Source organism: Ambystoma mexicanum, chromosome 12 (genome assembly GCF_040938575.1).
Source record: "Ambystoma mexicanum isolate Mex_15411 chromosome 12, UKY_AmexF1_1, whole genome shotgun sequence".
NCBI lineage: Eukaryota > Metazoa > Chordata > Amphibia > Caudata > Ambystomatidae > Ambystoma > Ambystoma mexicanum.
This window is the reverse complement of record NC_090936.1, coordinates 150854368-150874809: the sequence shown is the minus strand read 5'-3', so window position 1 is coordinate 150874809 and position 20442 is coordinate 150854368. Positions and strand designations below refer to the sequence as shown.

The following is a 20442-nucleotide window of genomic DNA, read 5'->3' as shown; positions in this document are numbered from 1 at the left end:
AGAGTGGTCAAGAGATCCCACTTCTAATTCGACTTGTCTCTTTCATTGCTTTACTTGAATGGCGAATAGAACCAACAAGAACTTTCTTCTTTGGGGTTTATACCTTCCTTAGCTTCAAATCAAACACTGGGTGGAACTGACAAGTGCCTTGAGCTTGCAACATTTAGAGTACTATCATGTGATCTACACTGTTGTTTCTCAGGAAGCCAATCTCCAGGCCACAAAAACTGCATAGCGAGAAAGCCAGACTGTGCCTCAATATGAACAAACTGAATCTTGTAAACCTGCTCTACGGGCTTTCCAATGTTTTCCAGAAAAAGTTAGGATAACATTGTAAGTAATATGTTCCATGCACAAAGTGTATTGGGGGATATCTGCACATACCTGCACATAACTAAATACATTCATGACAAAGCAAAATCCGTGGAGATGATGGCCACATATTTTGGAATGTCTTAAAGCCAAGCCTGGAAGCAAAGTTCAACTACCAACAATTTGGAAAGGTACTGAAGTCTTTAAACTCACTTTTGACCAAAGTGATGGCCAATAACCCCTATGTACTGCAGTCCATAGCTTCCCAGCTAAATCTGCACTATAGAAATACCATGTATGCATGCATCAACTGAAGAATAGTGGTACGGATGTCACATTCCACCACATTGTATCATTAGTACATTCTATTACTAGTCCTATTACATTTGCATACACTAATCCCACAACTCCTTAACTCCCATCCCATGCAGGGGCGAACCCATATACCCTACTGCAAGCCCCGCCATGCACCAGACAAGAGTTGAGCTCTGCCCCCTCGGTGTCACAAACATGAAACAAGCCTGGGCTCTAATAACCACTGGACACACCCATACCCACTCTTGCTCATGCCTTCCTACATCATAGAATATATATTGCAAGTACATGCGCTTTAACACTCAGCCCTCTGACATGTCAGCCACTACATAAGGAAATAAATATATAAGATAGCCAAGTGAACATGCATGGTGAACCTGTGTGTACATTTTTTCAGTACAAAGAACAGCTCTGTAATCAATCCATGCACTGAATCTCCCTCATGAGCACAAACATAGACAAATGTTATTTTTTCGCTGCACTGCTCCTTAGCCTTTAATGTAGCATGTAATAATGTATCCAAACTCAGCAGTCTTTATGTTCCAGTGACCAGCATATTAAGCAGAAAACCTTTTCAGTAAGATAAGATGGCAAATAAATGCAGCTGTAAAATACACAATGATTATATATATATATATATATATAGTAAAAAAAAAGGAGAGGATCGCACTCCAGTTCCCTGCACAACCTTCTCAGCCATTAGTGTTCACCTCCGACCGGTTTCTGTGCTCTTACACGTCATCAGGGAGGCAGTCTTAACTTGCAGCTCACAGCAAGTGCAGGTGATGATATGATTTCTGCTGCAAGGGCTTCTGGTAGATGTAGTCATCAGGTTTAGCAAGGAAAAAGCTCACGCCCAATCCCACAATGGAGAAAGGGGGGGAGTAGCCTGCAGTGAGGCACTCCAAAGCAGGGCATATGTCACCCCGGTGCAGCACCCTATCAGGTCTTGAAGATTGAACCCTTCAAAATCCTGGAAATATGGTAAAACGAGGAGAGTGCGCCCCTCTCCTCTTTTTCACCACATTTGCAAGTTTTCTGAAGGGTGGAATCTTCAGAAATCTTATAGGGTGCTGTACTGGGGTGACATATGCCCTACTTTGGAGTGCCTCACTGTAGGCTACCCCCCCTTTCCCCACTTAAGGGATTGGGTGTGAGTTTGTTCCTTGCAAACCTGATGACTACAGCTACCTGAGGTCCTTGCAGCAGAATCATCATCGATTGTTAACACCTGCACTTGCTGTGAGCTGCAAGTTAAGACTGCCTCCCTGATGATTCTTCCAATTAACTTTTCGATAAAATATACTTTTATCCCTAAAAAACAATTATCTGGACAACGTAAACTATAACAAAAACATAAAACATAAGACCTTATTCTATCAACAATCTGGATTTTACAATACAATTTAATCAGCTGTGATAAAATGTCTGTATTAAAAAGGAGGGCAAAAATGACGACCAAGGAGACCACCATGGGGCGCAGGCCTAATGGCAGTCTGAGCGTTCGCCGCCCCGAAGGGCTGCAGTACATGGCTGCATTATAGAGTTTGCCCAGCCCGCAACTATAACCAAGCAGCGGTAAATGTGGTGGAAGCAACCGTCTTGAGCAGGGTTAACCTCGAGAAAAATCGGAGGAGATAAAATGGCGAACTCGACGCTAGAAGAGGCGCCACCCCACTGTCTAGCATTGCGTGAGTTGGCCCCCGAAGCACGCGGACAGAGAAACCACGTGGGCGCTGCAAAGCCCCCGGAGCAGGGCACTGTCAGGGAGAGAATTCCACTGGAGAGAAAAGAAAGCGCCCCCAAGAAGATAAGGGCATCTCGAGGCACAGGATCGGAACAGCGCGAAGAGGAAGGTGGCGGTCAGCTCGCGCCCACCGCAGTGTCTGCCCTGTGGAAGAAAACAGCAGAGCGAGCGGAGGTGTGGTGGACACGGCTCACCACCACAGCGGGAAGGAGCGGGAGAGGGGGGCGCACCCCCACTGGCACACGGGGGGAGAGAGACATAACACCTCCCCTCCCTCCCTACAGGCAGGAGGAGTAGGAAGAGCAGGGCTGCGGATCAGGGCCCGGCAGGAGCACCATACACGCTGCAGCCTCACAGGGTGATACACGAAAGATTAGTAAAGCGTAGCGCCGTCGGGCGCAAAGACAATAAGCTCCCCAGTGTCGGCAGGCGGCCCCCAACCTCCCTTGTGGGATAACACCCAGCAGCAAGCCCATACTAAGCACAAACAGAGCGGGGATACCAAACAGCGCCTCCCTTGCCAGGACCTTTCAGCAACACAAACACGAAACGCTGCTCAGAATCTCACTGCTCCGAATCTCCCACGTGAGGCTAAAGGACAGAACAACCAGTTGCAGGCCACATTAAGTCTAATTGAGATACATCCTCAAGCCGGGGTTAAAGGGGTCTAGTTGCAACCACACACTGGTGTGTAACCACCGCAGCCCTACCAGAAGGGGCAAGACAATAGCAGTGAACCCAAAATAGGCGCGGCCAGGGCGGTCAAACACCTCAGCACACACCTCGGCAAGAACTCTTAGTAACAAAACCCCCACGGTGTGGAAACCACAATAGAAAGCGAAAGGTGGACGGAACGCTGCTCATGATCCCCAAGCGAGGCCGAAGGGCAGAATGATCAGCAGCAAGCCACTTTAAATCCGACAGAGGCACCCCTCCAATCAGCGGCTGAAGGGGACCAGCAACTTTCATACGCTGATGCGCAACGTCCACAGGTCTGCCACTGGTGACAGGACAGCAGCAGGAAGCCTAAAATAGCACGGTCAGGGCAGACAAACTCCACGGCAACTCCATCGCCAAGTTCTCTCAGGAACAAACAACTCCACTCCCCCCACAACCCCCCATGAGTGGACCACAACGCAAAGCAAGAGGGGAGCAGAACCCTACATAGGAACTGCAAGTGAGGCCGATGGACAGAGACATCAAAAGCAAGCAGTACAGAGCAACCCCCTCAACCAGGGTCGGAAGCGACTGGTAAAAGGCACGTGGGGAAGTGAAATGCAACAGTAGAACCTCACACCCCCCCCCCCCCAACAGAACCGCAGTCCGGAACCCAGTAAAAAGAGCAATCCCAGCGTTGCGGTCCCCCCAGACCCAGGATTTACCAATCAGCTGCACCGGGTGAGAGGCCGAAACAACCTTTACCGCAGGCTCCAGATCAGCGGCAATCCCCCCACCCCCAGGGCGAATCAAGCAGCACATGCAAAACGCGATCGATCCGGCAACAGCCCACAAGCTCTGGGGATTTTCGCCGAACAGACCTTGCAATGACAATGCAAGCCACTCCGGAGGTTCCGATCATACAAGAGGATGATCATGAGAGCATGACAAAAGCGGATATACGCCTCTTGCTTGAAGAAATTAGATCCTTACGCAGCAGTATGACCTCCATAGTAAGCGCCCTCCAGGAAAGGGTCCTCAAGATAGAAGACAAGGTGGAGGCACTCGAAAGCTACCAACAATCCACGGAACTCATGGAGATGAGGTCAGAGAGTCGTTTACAAGACCTCGAACAGAAAAACCTAAACTTGGCAGCCAAAGTGGACAACTTAGAAAACAGGGAGAGAAGGGCCAACATCGGGATACAAGGCCTCAAGGAAGCTCCCAATGAAACTCCAGCGAGTATGGAAAGGGGAGTCAAAACCCTAGTGAACTCACTTTTCGGATCACCCCTCACCCCAGACCTGGATTTTGAGAGAGTTCACAGAGTCAGAGGCCAGTCAAAAGGTCCAAGATATGTGCTAGCCAAATGTCACCATTATAGACACAAGGTGGAAATTGTACAACGAGCCAGAGAGCGAGAATATATCGATATAGAGAAGGGTATGTCATCCCCTGACCACCTGGGTACGAGAGCACGACATATGTTACAGTGGGGGATTCCCGTTTGCATTACTGTTTGAACACGAGAATGAGACCTTTTGCAGCACACAGTTAAAAAAGTGAGCGATGACGGCAATGGGATTGCAGGGACTTCACCAAGCAGAACACATAGGTGGCACGTAGCCAATTCCTATTGACACTGCCTGCATCCCCCTGTCATATCGCTCCTTGCAAGTCAGGCTGGGCATTTAAAATGTGGTCATGGAGCAACCGCGCCTTAGGTATGCTGTCATGGCCAAGTTACAAGTTGTGGGCTTTCGGGGAGTCTCCCAATGTGTGGCCCTCTGGTTTCATCAAAGGCGTCTCCAGTTTCAGGGGGAACCCCTTTTTGGTTCGTTTTTCAGGTTATTAATTGGGGGGATGGAGGGGAGAATCCAGGGGAGACAACGCATAAACTTAGGGGTGAGTCAAAATCAGAAGCTTCTCAGCAGGCAGCAACGCCCAACAAAAGAGCACACTACCAAATGGCACAACAGCGCTATCCGTACACAAGCCACAGTCATCTTAATTCCATAAGCGCAACCAGTCACATAAGGGCACAGGGGCGATACATGTTCACAGCAAGCCACAGAGCACAGGATCACCGGGGGACATGACGTCTAACATGTTAAAGATGGGGTCATTAAACATCAAGGGTCTCAATTCATCCCAAAAGAGATCAATGTTAATGAGAACCTTTCACCAGGCCAACCTTGATGTCCTCTTCATACAAGAAACTAAATACAAACACAGACGAATTCACTCCCAAGGGCAGACGGCTGGGGGGAGCCATATGGGCATCAGGGCCAGCAAAAAGGGGAGCAGTGGGCATTATGTAACGAGCGGCTCTGAGCCTGCAGATCTCCAATGTCCATAGAGACCCAGATGGCAGGTACTTAATCATAAACTGCACATCCAGAGCAAAGGAGATCACTTTGTGCTCAGCGTATGCACTGAACACTGAGCAATTAGCATTTATCAGAGAACTCTTTAGGGTCCTAGAAAGGGTGAAAACCGAAGCATTGTTCAGCGGAGGACACTTCAACATGGTAATGAATTCTGCAGTAAACTGGGCATCATTCAGGGAAGGAGCAGTCCCTCCCAGGGAGACAGGGTCCTTTCTTAAACTAACACAGGAACACTTCCTGGGAGATGCATGGAGGGCCCAACACCCAAAAACAAAAGCTTACACGTTCTATTCACCCCCACACAAAATATTTTCACACATAGATTATATCTTCATTGAAGCAGAGCTAGAGCATGACATTGAAAACGTAACATAGAACTGGTGGGTTGGTCAGATCATGATATGGTTGTCCTAGAATTGAACTTAGGACCGAGCACGGCCACAGACAGAAGGTGGATTTGCAACAACACTCTCTTCAAGAACAGAGTCTTTAGGGAGTCACTAGACCTTGAAACACAGGAATTTTTCAAGCGCAATGATCTGGGGGATCACCTGCAGGCAACAGTGTGGGAAGCGGCGAAGGCCACATTGAGAGGTCTGATTATAGCGCAAGGAACTTTCATGAAAAGAGCCAGGCAGCTGCGGGAAACCAAACTGAAAAGTGAAATAAGCCAGAGGGAAGAGGCCTGGGGGGGGACGGGGGCGGGGCGACAGGAACCCTGACAGAGATCAAAGAGCTCTGGCAAGAGTTGAAGGAGATATGGCAGGGTAGGGTGTTAGCCCACCTCCATTTTGATAAACAAAAATATTACGAGAAAGGGGACAAGGACCACACTCGGCTTGCGGCTAAACTGAGAGGACAAAGAGCTGAAAGGGCAGTCTTTAAAATAAGATCACAGGCAGGCAAAATGCTAGATGACCCCAAAGATATTACGGAGCGCTTTGCTCAGTTCTATGGCGATCTTTACACCTCAGATAGTAATTCATCCCAGGATGGAATCTCCGGGTTCCTGGGGCCTTTGGCACTTCCCTCCTTACAACCTTCAGACTCGGAGTAGAAGCGGCCACGGCCAGACTAAAAGCGGGATCAGCACCAGGCCAGGACTGTTACACCGCAGCTTACTATAACACCATGAAAGGGGCCTTGACACCATTCTTGACACTATTATTTAATGATATCATGGATAGGGGGAAGGCACCGCCCTCCTTCACCGAAGCTAGGATCACAGTGCTACCTAAAGAGGGGAGGGACAGGCTCGAGTGCGCGTCATATAGACCAATCTCGTTGCTAAATGTGGATGCCAAAATCTATGCGAGCATACTTGCTTGCAGGCTCAGTGAGGTCTTGTTATTGCTGGTACATACTGACCAAGTAGGATATGTGAAGGGGTGGCAGGGTTCTGACAATGGCCGTAAGATGTTAGACTTAATAGCAGCAATAGACGCGGGTGACTAGTACCCCACCATGATCTCTGTCGATGCAGAAAAAGCATTCGACAGAGTGGAGTGGCAGTTCATGCACCAGGTGTTAAGTAAAGCAAACCTAGGATCTCGTTGGATATCACGGCGCATAGGTTATATCGAAACACTAAAGCCATGGTCATGGTCAATGGCGCAGCCTCCCCATCCTTTGCCTTCACCAGGGGAACCAGGCAAGGGTGCCCTCTGTCACCTATAGTCTTTGCCCTCGTAATGGAACTCCTAGCACATAACATCCGGCAAGACCCCACTATCAAGGGTATAAGCAAATTTGGCAGGGAGTACAAACTGGCGCTGTTTGTGGATGACGTCTTAGTCTACCTAACTCACCCACAAGTAACTGTACCAAGCCTTTTGTCCAACCTTAAGGAGTACGGAGCCCACTCGGGTTTTCGTGTAAATAAAAGCAAAACGATAGCCTTAGCCCTGGGGGAGACAACAGACTGCCCAGACCATAACTCCACAACGTGGGGCATAAAAGAGGCAAATAAGAGCATAAGGTACCTGGGGATAACTATCACCAAAATTGTAGCAGACCTTTACCAGGTAAACTACACACCCCTGTGGAAAACGATAAAGGTTGACACTCTGAAATGGGCGAAATTAAGCCTCTCGTGGGCGGGAAGGTTCATGGCGATAAAAATGAACGTCTTGCCAAGACTACTTTTCCTCTACCAATCACTCCCTGTTATTCTTCCGGACACCTTTCAAGCCTAGACCAAGCGCTTATTTCTCGATTTCTTGTGGGAGGGGGAAAAAACTTGTATCGCATATAACACAATGATCTTTCCCAAAAATAAAAAGGGTATGGCGAACCCAGACTTCCACGAATACTATAGGACAGCATGGCTGCAGGTGTTGTTAGACCCCCTCAGAGAATCCAAAAGCAAACAATGGGGGCAACTGGAGAATGGCTACTTTTCCCCGGTCACGCTGGGAGAATGTCTCTGGCCTCCCGCAGACATTCTCGTGCAGGGTACGAGAACACCCAATTTGTAGGGGTCTTGTAGGCAATTTGGAGGAACAGACCTCATCAATTAGATGTATCTGCACCCCCCCCCCGATCTGGGATATTATAATAGACCTGATTCACTTCCAGCCACAATACGAGCAAGGTCTGATTAGCGCGGGGCAAATGTGGAGGGAGGGGTAGTTCCTGCAGAGGGGAGAACTAGAAGAAGCCCAACAGGGCCTTAAAATTCAACCACTCCTGTATCAACAACTCAAGGGGGTTCTCAGCGACCCAAGATGGGCGACCGGCTCCGGAGAGGTCTCACCCCGTTCAAGACGATACTAAAAACACACACACAAACACTAAAGGGCTGATCTCAAGACTGTATGGGTCACTCTTGGAAAGGGGTCACCTTACAACGCCACATAACCAATTGAAGTGGGAGAAAGACCTTGAGTGGGAAGAAAACCAAGAGGGATGGTCCGCGATATACAGAGTGATCTGGAACTCAACCATATCTGTTCAATATAAGATGCATAATCGCAGGCTCCTTATGCAATGACACATGACTCCACACCTAGCAAAAATGCACACAGGAATAAGCCCCTATTGGAAAGGGAGCAGGTTACCATCAAAATCTGAATGGTTACGTAAAGCCAAAGACATTTATGAGATGGAGAGCCTCACAGCGGCATAACTAGAAACCCACTCACACATAGACGCACAATGGCTGCCCTTCCTTGAATACCATGAGCGACACAGAACCACACCCCAGAGGTCAAACCGAAATGGGTCACTGCGAATTGGGGAAATATAACCCCCGATTTAAGTGACCTGGTCACTCCTGTAGAAATTATGTCCCCCACCTGTGCCTGATGGAGGCGACCTAAGAGTGGCACTGATGGGGTCGGACGCTTGTATTCTTGCAGAACATGGTTTCGCATTCAGTAAATGCTCATCAAAGTATTGTAAACAATATTTTTCGTTGCTTCAGTTGTCCTTTGTTCATTGTCTTGCACCCATCCCTGGATACAGTTGTATTAAAGTGGGAAGAGGAGAGAGGAGGGAAAGAGGGGCACGTTTTAGGGGAGATAGGGGGAGGAAAAAACAAAACAATACTGATCTGGCATTTGTCCTGTTTGTTGTTCAGAAAAGCAATGTAACTGTCATACAAATGTTGATCTCAATAAAAACATATAAAAAAAAGAAGACAACCAGGTTGTAATAGTGACAAATTGCTATGTGCAGAGGTTTTGTAGACCTCTCTTACCTTTTCAATAAAATACAAAGCGTAGTGCCAATAGATATGGCAGGCAAGCATGTCGCAGTCCTGGAATAGAAATGGAAAATGGTGAAAAAAAAGACTTCCGTCTTCGCAAAAGTTTTGCTGTTGATCTAGGAAATCAGTGAAACCAAATACAAATACGATATTTATCTTGGTGTGGAATTCCGTCAAGTCAGGGAAAGGTTTACTGGTGCTTTTAAAACACAAACGCAGACAAAAGGTGACCATGTCCAGACAGAATGCAGAAGTTTCTATATGGCTGAAACTTGGTGAAATGTTTTTTTTTTTTACCTTCTACTACTTGAGCTGTGCACAGCTTTCAAATAAAATCAATGGACCACAACATCATGTTCTCCCAAATTTCAGTCATAGATGAAATCACACACTCCTCTATCGCCATCACGCTTGCGTCACTTTGTTTGTGACCAACTACTTCACACAAATTAAATTGACAAATGTTCCTACCCATTAGCTCCAAACTGGTCCATAAAAGAGAATGATAAAATAGCATAAGTCCCTTTCTCTTACCCACTTTTTAGGAGCCTTCATATCCACTAGACTCTCTACCTCAATGTCTATCCTTACCAACTTCTCGGGAGCCTCCAGAACCACACTTCTCCACTCTACTGGCCCATCACCAACAGGCACAATCAATGACAATCAATTTCCTTCTGTTTTTTTGCAAATATCTACTTGGGGATTATGAGGGAGGCAGCTGAGAAAAAGCTGCTTTCCATCTAATATGTTCAACCTGGTGTCCCAGGTTCTACTTGGCAGTAATAAACCCTGATTTAAAGCAAACTCTTAGTAAGGGCTATCACTTTCCGACACCTGAAAAACCACCAACTAAGCACACTCTAAAGAGAAAAAAGATGCCATAGAATATCCTGTAACCAGCTTACTTTCTGTCTTTGTGGTCCTCTTCCTTTCTCCCTCCCTCATTATTAAACTAAACATATTTCTTCAAAAGTGTGCAAATCAGCCGTTCCCTACTTTTTACAACCTCAGCAAACACACAAAGGAAGCTCAAAGTCCCAGATATATTTACTAAGCACCATAAATTCCTAAATCACCAAATCTTTTAACACAGCTTTGCTTTGGCCTTTTGGACTGTCTGGCATTAATCTGTGTGTTCTTTGCAATGTAGACAAACGCCAGGAGTAGAGGAAAACATTCTACTTGGTGTGTACCTTCCAATTCTTTTCAGTCATTGTGATGAACCTCAAACCACTTTTTACGTCTGCCGTCATTTCATGCACGTGAGCAATTGTGTGCACAGCCCATGCATCTTTCTGGTCCACAGCCAAAGCCTAAAAGAAACAAGAACATATTTATTTAGTAGCATTCTTTTCAATAGATTTCAATAGATTTTGTGCAATCGCTTTGCAAAGCACAAGCAATTTTATTTTGTTCTTCGAACCCCCAGTTGCAATGTAAAATAGTAGCAGAAACAATAGCAAGCGATTAGTCTATTTTTTTTTTTACATGCAAGCAAGATGAACCCTTAACATTAGGATTGATAGACAAACCTCAGATTCCCCAGTCCTCTTTAAGAGAACATGATGTAAAGGCCTACCACTCCAAAGTATGTAAGTTTGGTTGCTAAACCATCTTGATGTCACACTTTTGAAAATGTTGCTTACATGAGAATATACACTAATCTATCAAGACAAAAGGCATATTTAGCTAAACAAATATTAAAAAGGTTGTACGGCTGAAGTGAGAAAACATAATTTATTACCAAATCTTTGTGTGTGTGATTATTCATGGATGTGCCAACTGTGGCGTGTCTGAAGAAGAACCCAGACTCTGGTTTTCCATCTCACGTTATTTATTAAATGAAATTAACAAAATTAACTTATGTGCACGGCAGTCATCAGTGAGAGTCCAAACCAAGTTCTGTCCGCTGTCCAAACTAACCTATCCTGACCCTATCACTGTTATAGCAGTACAGGTTTACTCTCTTTATATTCTCTTGACTCTTGTGGTTGACTATGATGAGGTTCTTACTCTCCTCATGCAATCCTGTTATCTTTTCCTGACTGGGACGAGTAGGAGCGTGCCAGTAATGATTCTCAATTTCTTTAGACAGTCTTCTCTATTGACGTTGACTTGGACAAGTAGTGGGCTCTCTGAACCTTCAATAATACCAGCTTTTATCTTATATTCCACCTCTTGCTTGATTACTCTTTTCCGGGCATCTGGGATCCTGTAGGGTTTTAAGTTTACAATTTTTCCAGGTGGTGTTCTGATTGAGTGAAAGACATTGTTCACTCTCCCTGGTTGATCCCTGAACACATCCGTAAACTGGGTTATTAAATCTCTGATGTCTGCCTGCTGGGATGGTTACATATCTTGAGGAAATTGAGTATTTTCCTGCCCGACATCTGTGAGAAGAGTATCTATTGCCACTATGGAGTCCTTCCTAGGATCGACGCTCAACTCCTTAAGGAGGTTACCATGATATAATGGAGTCTTTTGCCTCTGATCAGGTTGAGAGATAAGGTAGTCAAAGGGGCCCTTCCTTTCAAGGACTTTATAGGGGCCGAACCACTTTGACACCATTTTATTTTTTAATGTTGGCGATAATACTAGTACTAATTGTCCCACTGAAAAAGTGTGAGGAACAGCCTTTTTATAATAGTTGGCCTTCTGGTGTTCTTGGCCTGTCCTAAATGCTTTTGAACAATCTCTCTCACGGTGGTCATATGTAACTAAGTGCTGTGCTGTTTGAGAAATTGGTACAATAGCCTCCCCCTATTTGCCCCGTCTCCCTAAGCATATATAGGACATTCCTGGGTTCTCTCCCAAACAGTTGTTCAAAGGGCGAGTAACCTAAAGATGCCCTAGTGTTTTTGTAATGGCGAATAGGGCCAATGGGATGAGGTATCCCATCCGCCTCCACTAGATTATGCAAAATCCTTTTTAATGTTTGATATCGGTCTGAGGGTGATACAGTGAGGCCCTTAAAGACTTTATATGCAGGATTTCCTTAACCTCGCACATGAGGTGCACATACAGGTGGTGCTCTGATCAGTCAATATTTCTTTAGTAAATCTTACTTGGGAGAGGAATGGTATTAAGTGTTTCAGGATTTGCTGACTGGTATTGTTTCTCAACGGGAAAGCTTCAGGATGTCGAGTAGCGTAATCGACAATAACTAGAATACATCGATTACCCAATTTTGATGTTTCTAGGGGTCCCACGTTATCGATCGCTATTCTGGACAAGGGAATATCAATAATGGGGCTGTGGTTGTAAAGGGGCCAGTGGAACTGAGGTATTTGCAGCTTTCTGACAGAGGTTACATGTCGGAACAAAGTTCTTAACATCTGCAAAAATGTCTTTCCAATAAAATGTAGGCATTACTTGGAAGAGTCTTTCCGACTCCCTGATGGCCTGCAGTCAAACGTGAATGGGCAAGTTCTAAGAAATCTCTCCTGTGGCTTCGAGGTATTACTGACTGGGCATGAGGAATTCCTTCTGCAGTAATATCCCCCCTGTAGAGTAGGCCTTTTTTTTTACATAGAAGAAAGGACCACCCTGACTTCTTACTTCTTCTTCCGGGACTAATTTTGCAAAAGCCGGATTGTTTCTTTGAGCAAACGCCAAATTGGCGAGGAGGTCGACTTCTTCACTATCTAGTGGAGACTTTTATATTTTTTTGTTATCTGTCTCGCCAAATCCCTGAGAGCCCCTATCGGTGTCCTTCTGGGTTAACACTTCCTTTGGTATGGGAAATAGACATGTCTCTAAAATGTCTTGGGCAATATTTTCTCCCTCCTATACTGTATACTGATTGTTTCTGGGATTATGTAGAAGGATTTTAACATCACCTTGATAGTTGGGTCAATGATTCTTGCCATCACGTCCAATCCATGTCTCCAGGCTAGTCCTGGCTTTGATGCTAACCTTAGGTATGTTCCTTTAGCAGAGGCTAAAACTAATCCTGTAAGGATTAGATGTTTTTCACCTGCCGGAATTACAATTTCAGAGGTGCTCTGCAAATCAAATCTGCTGTGCCTACCGAAGGTGCATGGGCCGTGGGGCTTAATTTCATGAACTGTAGGGTGTCAGAAACATGAGGGTTTTTTTACTCCTACTCCCCTTGGATCCTGTGCTCAGGTGGCCAAGGAAAGGCCATCACTCTTGGATCCCGACCCTGGGAGTGGAGAAGCAAGGGAGGATCACTGGGGTGAAGGGTCCTTGGGGATTGGGGTGCCCACAGAAGAGACATGGTATTCCCCTTTCCCTATTGAAGACCAACCTCATCCTTCCTCAGCCTTTATAGGCTATTGTAAGCCAGCTCCCCTCATTCCCCACATGTGACACCGGCCTGCACTTGGACTAGGAAGAGGCAACTAAGAGTGATGAACGCTACACCATTTCACCACTCTAGTAATGGCACAAGGAAGATGCCTATAAAGTGCTGTGAGGGTCAGGCATGTCCATGTAATTGTAGTAAGGCAAGCCCAATTGAGAATCTACACCTGCAACCTGTCAAGTAGTTGCAGGTGTATAGAAAGCGGACTAGAGAAAGGCAAGGGAGAGAGCAACATGGAGGCCTGTGTGGGAGAGACCAGCCGGGGCCCCTTTTTATGTGGAGGCAGCCGTGGTGGGAACCGAGAAGGAGCCAGGACGGCAGATATCCCAGAGAATTTGGGGGGACCAAGACAAGTGGGCCATGCCGTTTCCACAGGTGTGGGAGCATCCACGACAGAAAGCAAGCAGCATGAGCCCGAGCGAGACAGGAAAAGAGAGGATGCCGTCCGCATCCTGAGAGAAGCATTTTGAATTGCTGGTGTGCAGAAGAAAACACCCAGCATACGAGCAGGGCTTGCAAAGGTTGGCCCGCTGAAGGAGATGGAGAGAGCCGGTGTCAGGGAGAGCCTTTGGACACCGAGTTGTTCCTAGTGCACCGCAGATAAGTAACGGTCCTTGAAATTAAGCATAACGAATGCATCTTAAATACCGAACTGAAGGGAAATTTGAAATTAAGCATGATGGAAGCATATTGAATACCAAACTGAATGGAAACTTGAAATTAAGCATGTTGAATGCATATTGAGTACCGAAATGAATTAAACCTTGAAGTTAAACATATGAAATACTGAATGGAATAAAACTTTATGGGCAAAGCATATATCTGACGACAGGCAAAGTGTCCATGTGAATGCAAACTACGGAAAAGGGTGCAAGTGGGAAAGAGTGTCATAGAAAGATGGGGTTTGAACAACATTCCCCACAAAGTGAACTTTTATGAGGGAATGCAGTGCAGCAAACCAAAGACTGGCAAGAGGTGTGTGACACGTGATGGCAGAACCAAGAGGCTAACAAGAAGAAGCAAGAGAAGTGTACAACTGCCTATGAAGCCAAGAGGCCAACATAGAGGAACTAAGTGAAGGTTACTTGGTACACAGGGGCCAGTGCTGAAGAACCTGTGTGGGCTGGAGAACCTAGGGATCCTGGTTGTGTGACCTGTGATGGGTGGACCGTGTTGTCTGACAACTGCTTCTAGATCAGTGAACATTGAATGCAGAAAATCAAAGATATTGTGAAACAAACCAAGGAGAGGCACTGTAAGTGAACTGGTGAGGCAAGCCAGAATGAGGGTCAGGTTGACCTCGAGCTATGTTAAACTTTTGAAAATACTGAACTAAGTATAAGTGTCAGAGTTAAAGTCTTGGGGAAGGCAACCCTGAGACTTGGGGAACTGCATGTGTTGTCTTGAGAACAAAGCCTTTGCTGTTGGAATCTGTTGCTTGGAACTTGGGATAGGGAAGCCGAGGATTGTTTGGAACTGTATTGCCTTGAACATGAGAAAAGCAATCTTGAGACTTTTGCGGAACTTCCTTGCACTTGGGGAAGGAGAGCTGAAAGAAAACTGGGAGCTGGAAGAAGCTCAGAACTTTGAGTTGAGCACCCTTTCTTCTATTATTGACTTCCCTACACAGTGGTTAGCTTTAGTTGTGAGGGCAAGAATAAGTTTTGGACACAGACAGACTTTTAAGTTGAACTCTTTGACTCAGACTTTACTTAGTTTTGTTCAGGTAGAGAAATCCCACCTTAGCACAGGGCACGTTAGGCCTTCTACCATCCTGACAGTTGATTTAATAAAGCATCTTTTGTTTGTACTTTAAGTCTGTTGTCTGTGTCTTGCTTCATGATGCCTTGACAAGGGTCCCCAACTTTTATAACTTGGTCCTGATCCCACCTCTAACACCATATATGGTGGGTCAGAAGAACAACACAGACTCTGGTTTTCCATCTCACTTTAGTTATTTATTAAATGAAAGGTGAAAACTCTGAGCTTTCCCTAAGCTATGGGTGTTCCCTACCTAACAAAACTAATGTATTCGTCAGTGAGAGTCCAAACCAAGTTCAGTCCACTGTCCTATCCTGACCCTACCACTGTTGTAGCAACAAAAGCATAGGAGAATGCCCTAAAATATCTCCACTGGTTCCTGGTGGCTGTAAGGATCGAATTCAAGACCCTCTGCATCATCCACAAGGAATCTGGGGTCTGGGACCCCGCTACACCCAACTATCTCTCCCTAAATACCTCACTGCTAGAGTACTTCGGTCCTCTAGCTCCACTCTCTGCAGATCAGACGTTTCTCCAAGCAGAGAGTGGGGGGTAGATGTCTTTCTTCAGCAGGAGCCTCCCTCTAGAATGGCCTTCCCACCCCTCTCAGACTTGAGCCGGATCTCCTTACGAAACATCTGAAGACCTTCCTCTTCTCCACTTCCTTCCCTCTCCCCCTCCCCAGCTAATGTCCCCCTGCCACTGTGGACTGGTGCCTGATCCCCTATGTTCCTTACTGGGGCTAGGCCCACCTCTTCCAGTCTTCTCCAGCACTCCTTAACCAGCACTTCCCCTTAGACACCCTTCCCTGACTAGCCTGAATCTGGTCCATCCCGTCCTCACACTAGCACGTCCTCAACCCTTACCACTGGTTCCCCAAGCACTAGCCCTCCTGAGCTCCCCTCAGCACTTGCCCAGCCACTGGGGCCCCAGCCTCCCCATGCACTTGTCACTGCACTTGCATGGTCCGAATGTCACAAGGCCTAGTAGGACCATTTATTGTTGTTGTTTTCTCCCCTGTCCCTCTCCCATTTTGTCTTGTGGCGCCTGGAAAAACATGTGTATAGCACTTACAAATGTCCAATAAATAAATAAAATAAAAATGCCACCTTCTCCTGTAAGGCCGTCTTCCACCACGTTCCAATTCAATAGCTTATCCTCAGATAGTTCTTGGCAACATATCTTATCAGATCATACTGTTCATCAGGATCTTTTTTGCATCTCTCTTTTTTACTCTCTTCTACTTTGACTGTATTGGGGTTTACCCCTTTCCACCCAATTCCTTATACGTTGCTATATTCCTCTATTAGTTTCCTTCGGCCCAGTACTTGCATTCTGTATTCCTCTATTGGTTTTCTTCGTCCCAGTACTAGCTGGGGTTTCCCCATAGACATCATCAGGTTGTTTGGTTGACAATAGCAGATATTAACCTGTTCTTCATGTCCTTTTTCATTAGAGGTTATTGGTGGTGGATTAACGATATGTGATTTAGCAAGTACCTCATCAGAACGGTAGTCATTGTCTCCAAGGAGGGAGTCTCTCCCCGTGAGGACCCGCTTGTCTCTACCTCTAGGGAGGGTATTGCATAGCGAGCTCACCACCCCAGCCTCACATGTCAAGGCTACCCCTTGGGAGGAAAGACTGAATCCCGCGATTCGTCAACAACTCACTGAGCACTGATGAAGGTCACTAAAACATCCCAATTCAAGTGAAGTGCTAGATATGTTATATAATGTGTATACCTACCTCTTTTTAGAGAAGAGGGAAATTGTTCTCAATAGGTCTTCAAACTGTACTTTTAGAAAGGATACAATGTATTGGCACTGAACCATGAAACCTTTTTCATGTTGTGAAGGATGCACTTGTATCTCTTATATATTGCTAGATTCTCAAAAAGTGGCAAAAAAGAAAGGAGCACAGAGTTTGCACTCGTTTCTCATGCTACTTTCAGAAATGCTTATGTCACCAAACCTGTTTCTAGGGGCAGACTAGCCAAGTAACCGTCCAGGGTGCAGTTGGTGGTAAATGGTGCAGCAGGTAGCCAGTTAATCTCGCTCAGGGGACAACAGAGAACGGTTGTATTTACCATTCTTGAGCACGCTAGGGATAGAGGCATGGGGACAAACACCTGCCCTGCCCATATCCACCTACCTCCTGTGATGCAGCTTAATACGCTGCTGAGAGGCCTTTTAAGAAGGCTCCCACTTCCCAAATCAGCATATCTTTGTAAAACGAATCAAACTTAAACAGTGTGATCATTTCATTAAAAACACACCTTTTTAATTCCAAAAATTTGCTTTTTCCTGCCTTTTTTGCTTGCTCCCTGGCTAGACCTCTTCTTCCTTTTGACCAGGCTTCGTCTTCGATTCGTCTTCCTGCGCACTGAGGCTTTGGGCGTGTTGCACAATATAAAAATGCAATAATAATAATTTCTGCATAGCAGTGTTATGCAATGGAGGATTGGGTGTTTATGATGGACTCAAAGGACTGCTTTCTTTTTCTGGCATAATCAAAAGTATCAGTTATACTGGTGCATGGAGAGGCATTCCATGGCACAATAGATTATGCAGACTCTGTGGGAAATCCATAGAGATGGCAAGGCACATGCTCACACAATGCAAAAGGTTAGAATCTACATACGATCGCACATATGAAAAGTTTAAAGACACTGCCTCTGATGTATTTTGGAGTGGCTTGTTTGGAGCTGATTCTTCAGTATTAAATACATCGGCAATGTGTGTATTTTAGGGAAAATTCGCTTATAAGGCTAATTTCCCAAACCTAGTGAGTCCCCCAGCAGCTTTGCTGGATTTTTGGGGTTTGTTTATTACTCCTGCTAAGAGTGAGACTCTTTTACTCCCACTCTTAGGCATGATTTGAGGTATGTCTTTGACTTGTTATGGGCTATGGGGTTTCTTTTTACTCCATAGGGTATCATCTGTTTTTCTGTATGTGTGGTACACAGCACCCTCAGTGCAGTACCACAGGGGTGTCACAGTGACCCCCAAACATAGACTCCATACCCAGGGACTGACTACTGTCACCCAGGCCATGTAAAGTCACCATTGGCTTTACTAGTCCAAAATTGTGAACAGAACCAGTACAAACCATCATATTGTGGAAGTACTGGTAAGGGGTAATTCGATTACCCCTGGGTCTGTTTTCAAGGGGGCACTGTCCAGTCCCCCCCCGTGTCAAGTTTCTGGCTGGTGACTGTGGTTACCACGCAAAATATTCCACCGGAATATTCTCTCTGGGAATTTCCCATTGATTTTAAACGCACCACTTTTTGGTGCAATGTTAAAGAAACCTCCGGTTTATTTATTTAATATTAAATCACCGGTTGGGTCTTTTTGACAGAACTCCTTTCTAAAATGGCATTTGTGTCAGTCTCTGTAACTCTGACCATGGTCGAGCCCTTTGTTCCACTATTTTGGCGGGCTTCTCCACAGAAGCCCTCCAAATGGTGTCACTCGGTCTGGGTTCCACAGGAAGGGTGGAGGGGGGAATTGGCATCCTGGACTGCATTGCCTTAGCAACCCAAGTTGCACTCTACTCTGTTTGGCCCAGTGGTGAGCCACCCGGCTCACCACTTAGCATGTGTGATTGACAGCTAGGCTGATGAATGGGGGTTTTTCTGCATAAAAGCAGGCCCTTTGGGACTGGAACTTCAGAAGTCGCCACAGGACCTAAGAATCCGAAGACGGAAGAAGCTGAGCCATCTGCAACGACGACACCACCGGTGAAGCCCTGCTGCAACTACCTCACCACTTTCTCGACGACAAGAGAAGATCTTCTACTGGACGAGTCTTCTTCCCCTGAGCTGGTGTGATCAACCAATTCGCCCTTTTCGCCTTCCAAAGACGTCTCTTGGTCGAATCACCCGTGCCAAGCACCCCGGCGGCCGGATAGCCAAGCTCACCACTTTTGACCGCGAATAAAAGGACTGCACCTTTTAATCAGGAACTCCGCGGCTGGTTTCATCCCTGTGCAGTGCAACGACTCCACGTTCCCTCCTCAACGAGATCTTCTCTTCCCCTGGTCGGAACCACGAACTTCAACCACTGTCAGGAACAACTGCCCCCGATGGAGCTTCCTTTCTCTTTAAGGTACTGTGTCCTGCCTGGCCTCCCTTTCTACAGATTGCTAAAGGTGACCCTTAAATCCTTGGCTTCTAAACTAGGTTGGCTCCAGGCCTTCTAACTATATCTTTTGAATCTCCCCAACCTCTTTTGAACACTCTGCAAAGACTTTCAGTGCACTTTAAACCGTGTGATCTGGGCACATTACGCTTTGCTCCATTTAAAGTGGGCCTGGCCTATGAACTTTGCCTCTACAGTATAACCTGCCTTTCTCCCCTTGCTCTGAACTCTTAAAAGTGTTGGGAACTGTTTTATTCCTATGCTCTGCCTTTTTCTCTCCCTTTAACTACATTATCAGAGTGCCATCTTGGTTAAGCGCTCACATCTGTTCTAATAAATAGTAGTGTTTTAACCCTGACTTGTTTGATAACTATTAAGGGAGGTGTGTATACTTTACCTGACTGTGTTTTAACTTGCTTTTGATTGAGAGTGCTAGTATATGCCATAAAGTGTGTTTTTAAATAAATAATTATATACTTTTTATACAAAGCTCTGGTCAGTGTTTGTTTGCTCTACTGTGTTTTGGCCCTAGTGTGTATACTCTACATACTGCCCTACACTTCTTGAGAGAAGTCTGACTGCTCAGCCACAGCTACCAGGTAAATCTGGGTGGTGCAGACTGATACCAATTGGGTTTACTGCTTACTCCTGTAGTCTTAATCTTTTTGCAGTGTTCCCCAAAGGAACTGCACAGGATTCTGCCTAACAGTGTATGGGAAGAAATCTGTACATAAATCATGATTAATAATGATGGTAGTTTTTAAGATTGATTTTAACAATGAATTTATATATGATGGCAATTTTATTTATTATTTCTGTATGATGAATTTTACTATTTTATGGTAATCTAAATGTAGATGTGTAAAAATGTATTTTTGTGTATGTCAGTGCGAAAAGGATGCTAGTCACGCACAACGCACTTTAAATAAAAAATTTAATTAAAAAAAGGATCAGTTATAGCCTGCAGGGGTGGGTCCCAAAGTAAATGGCTAAAGGAAAGTGTAATATGCGGACAGGATGAATTGGCATTCGTATATGGTATTTTAGCAAGGACTAGTCTAATTGTCTTCTTTGTGGGA

The 20442-nt window shown here is 45.7% G+C and overlaps 1 protein-coding gene across 3 annotated transcripts in view; it reads right to left on the bottom strand.

Annotated features, from left to right (window-relative positions):
• Positions 1-20442, bottom strand: part of TTC38 (tetratricopeptide repeat domain 38) — a 549973-nt gene that overhangs the window by 200348 nt on the left and 329183 nt on the right. For all 3 annotated transcript variants that reach the window (XM_069628191.1, XM_069628193.1, XM_069628192.1), the window contains 2 exons: positions 10327-10446; positions 9122-9181 (listed from right to left, as the gene is read on the bottom strand). In XM_069628191.1, coding sequence (XP_069484292.1) covers positions 9122-9181; positions 10327-10446 — 180 coding nt within the window. The remainder of the gene's footprint in view (positions 1-9121; positions 9182-10326; positions 10447-20442) is intronic.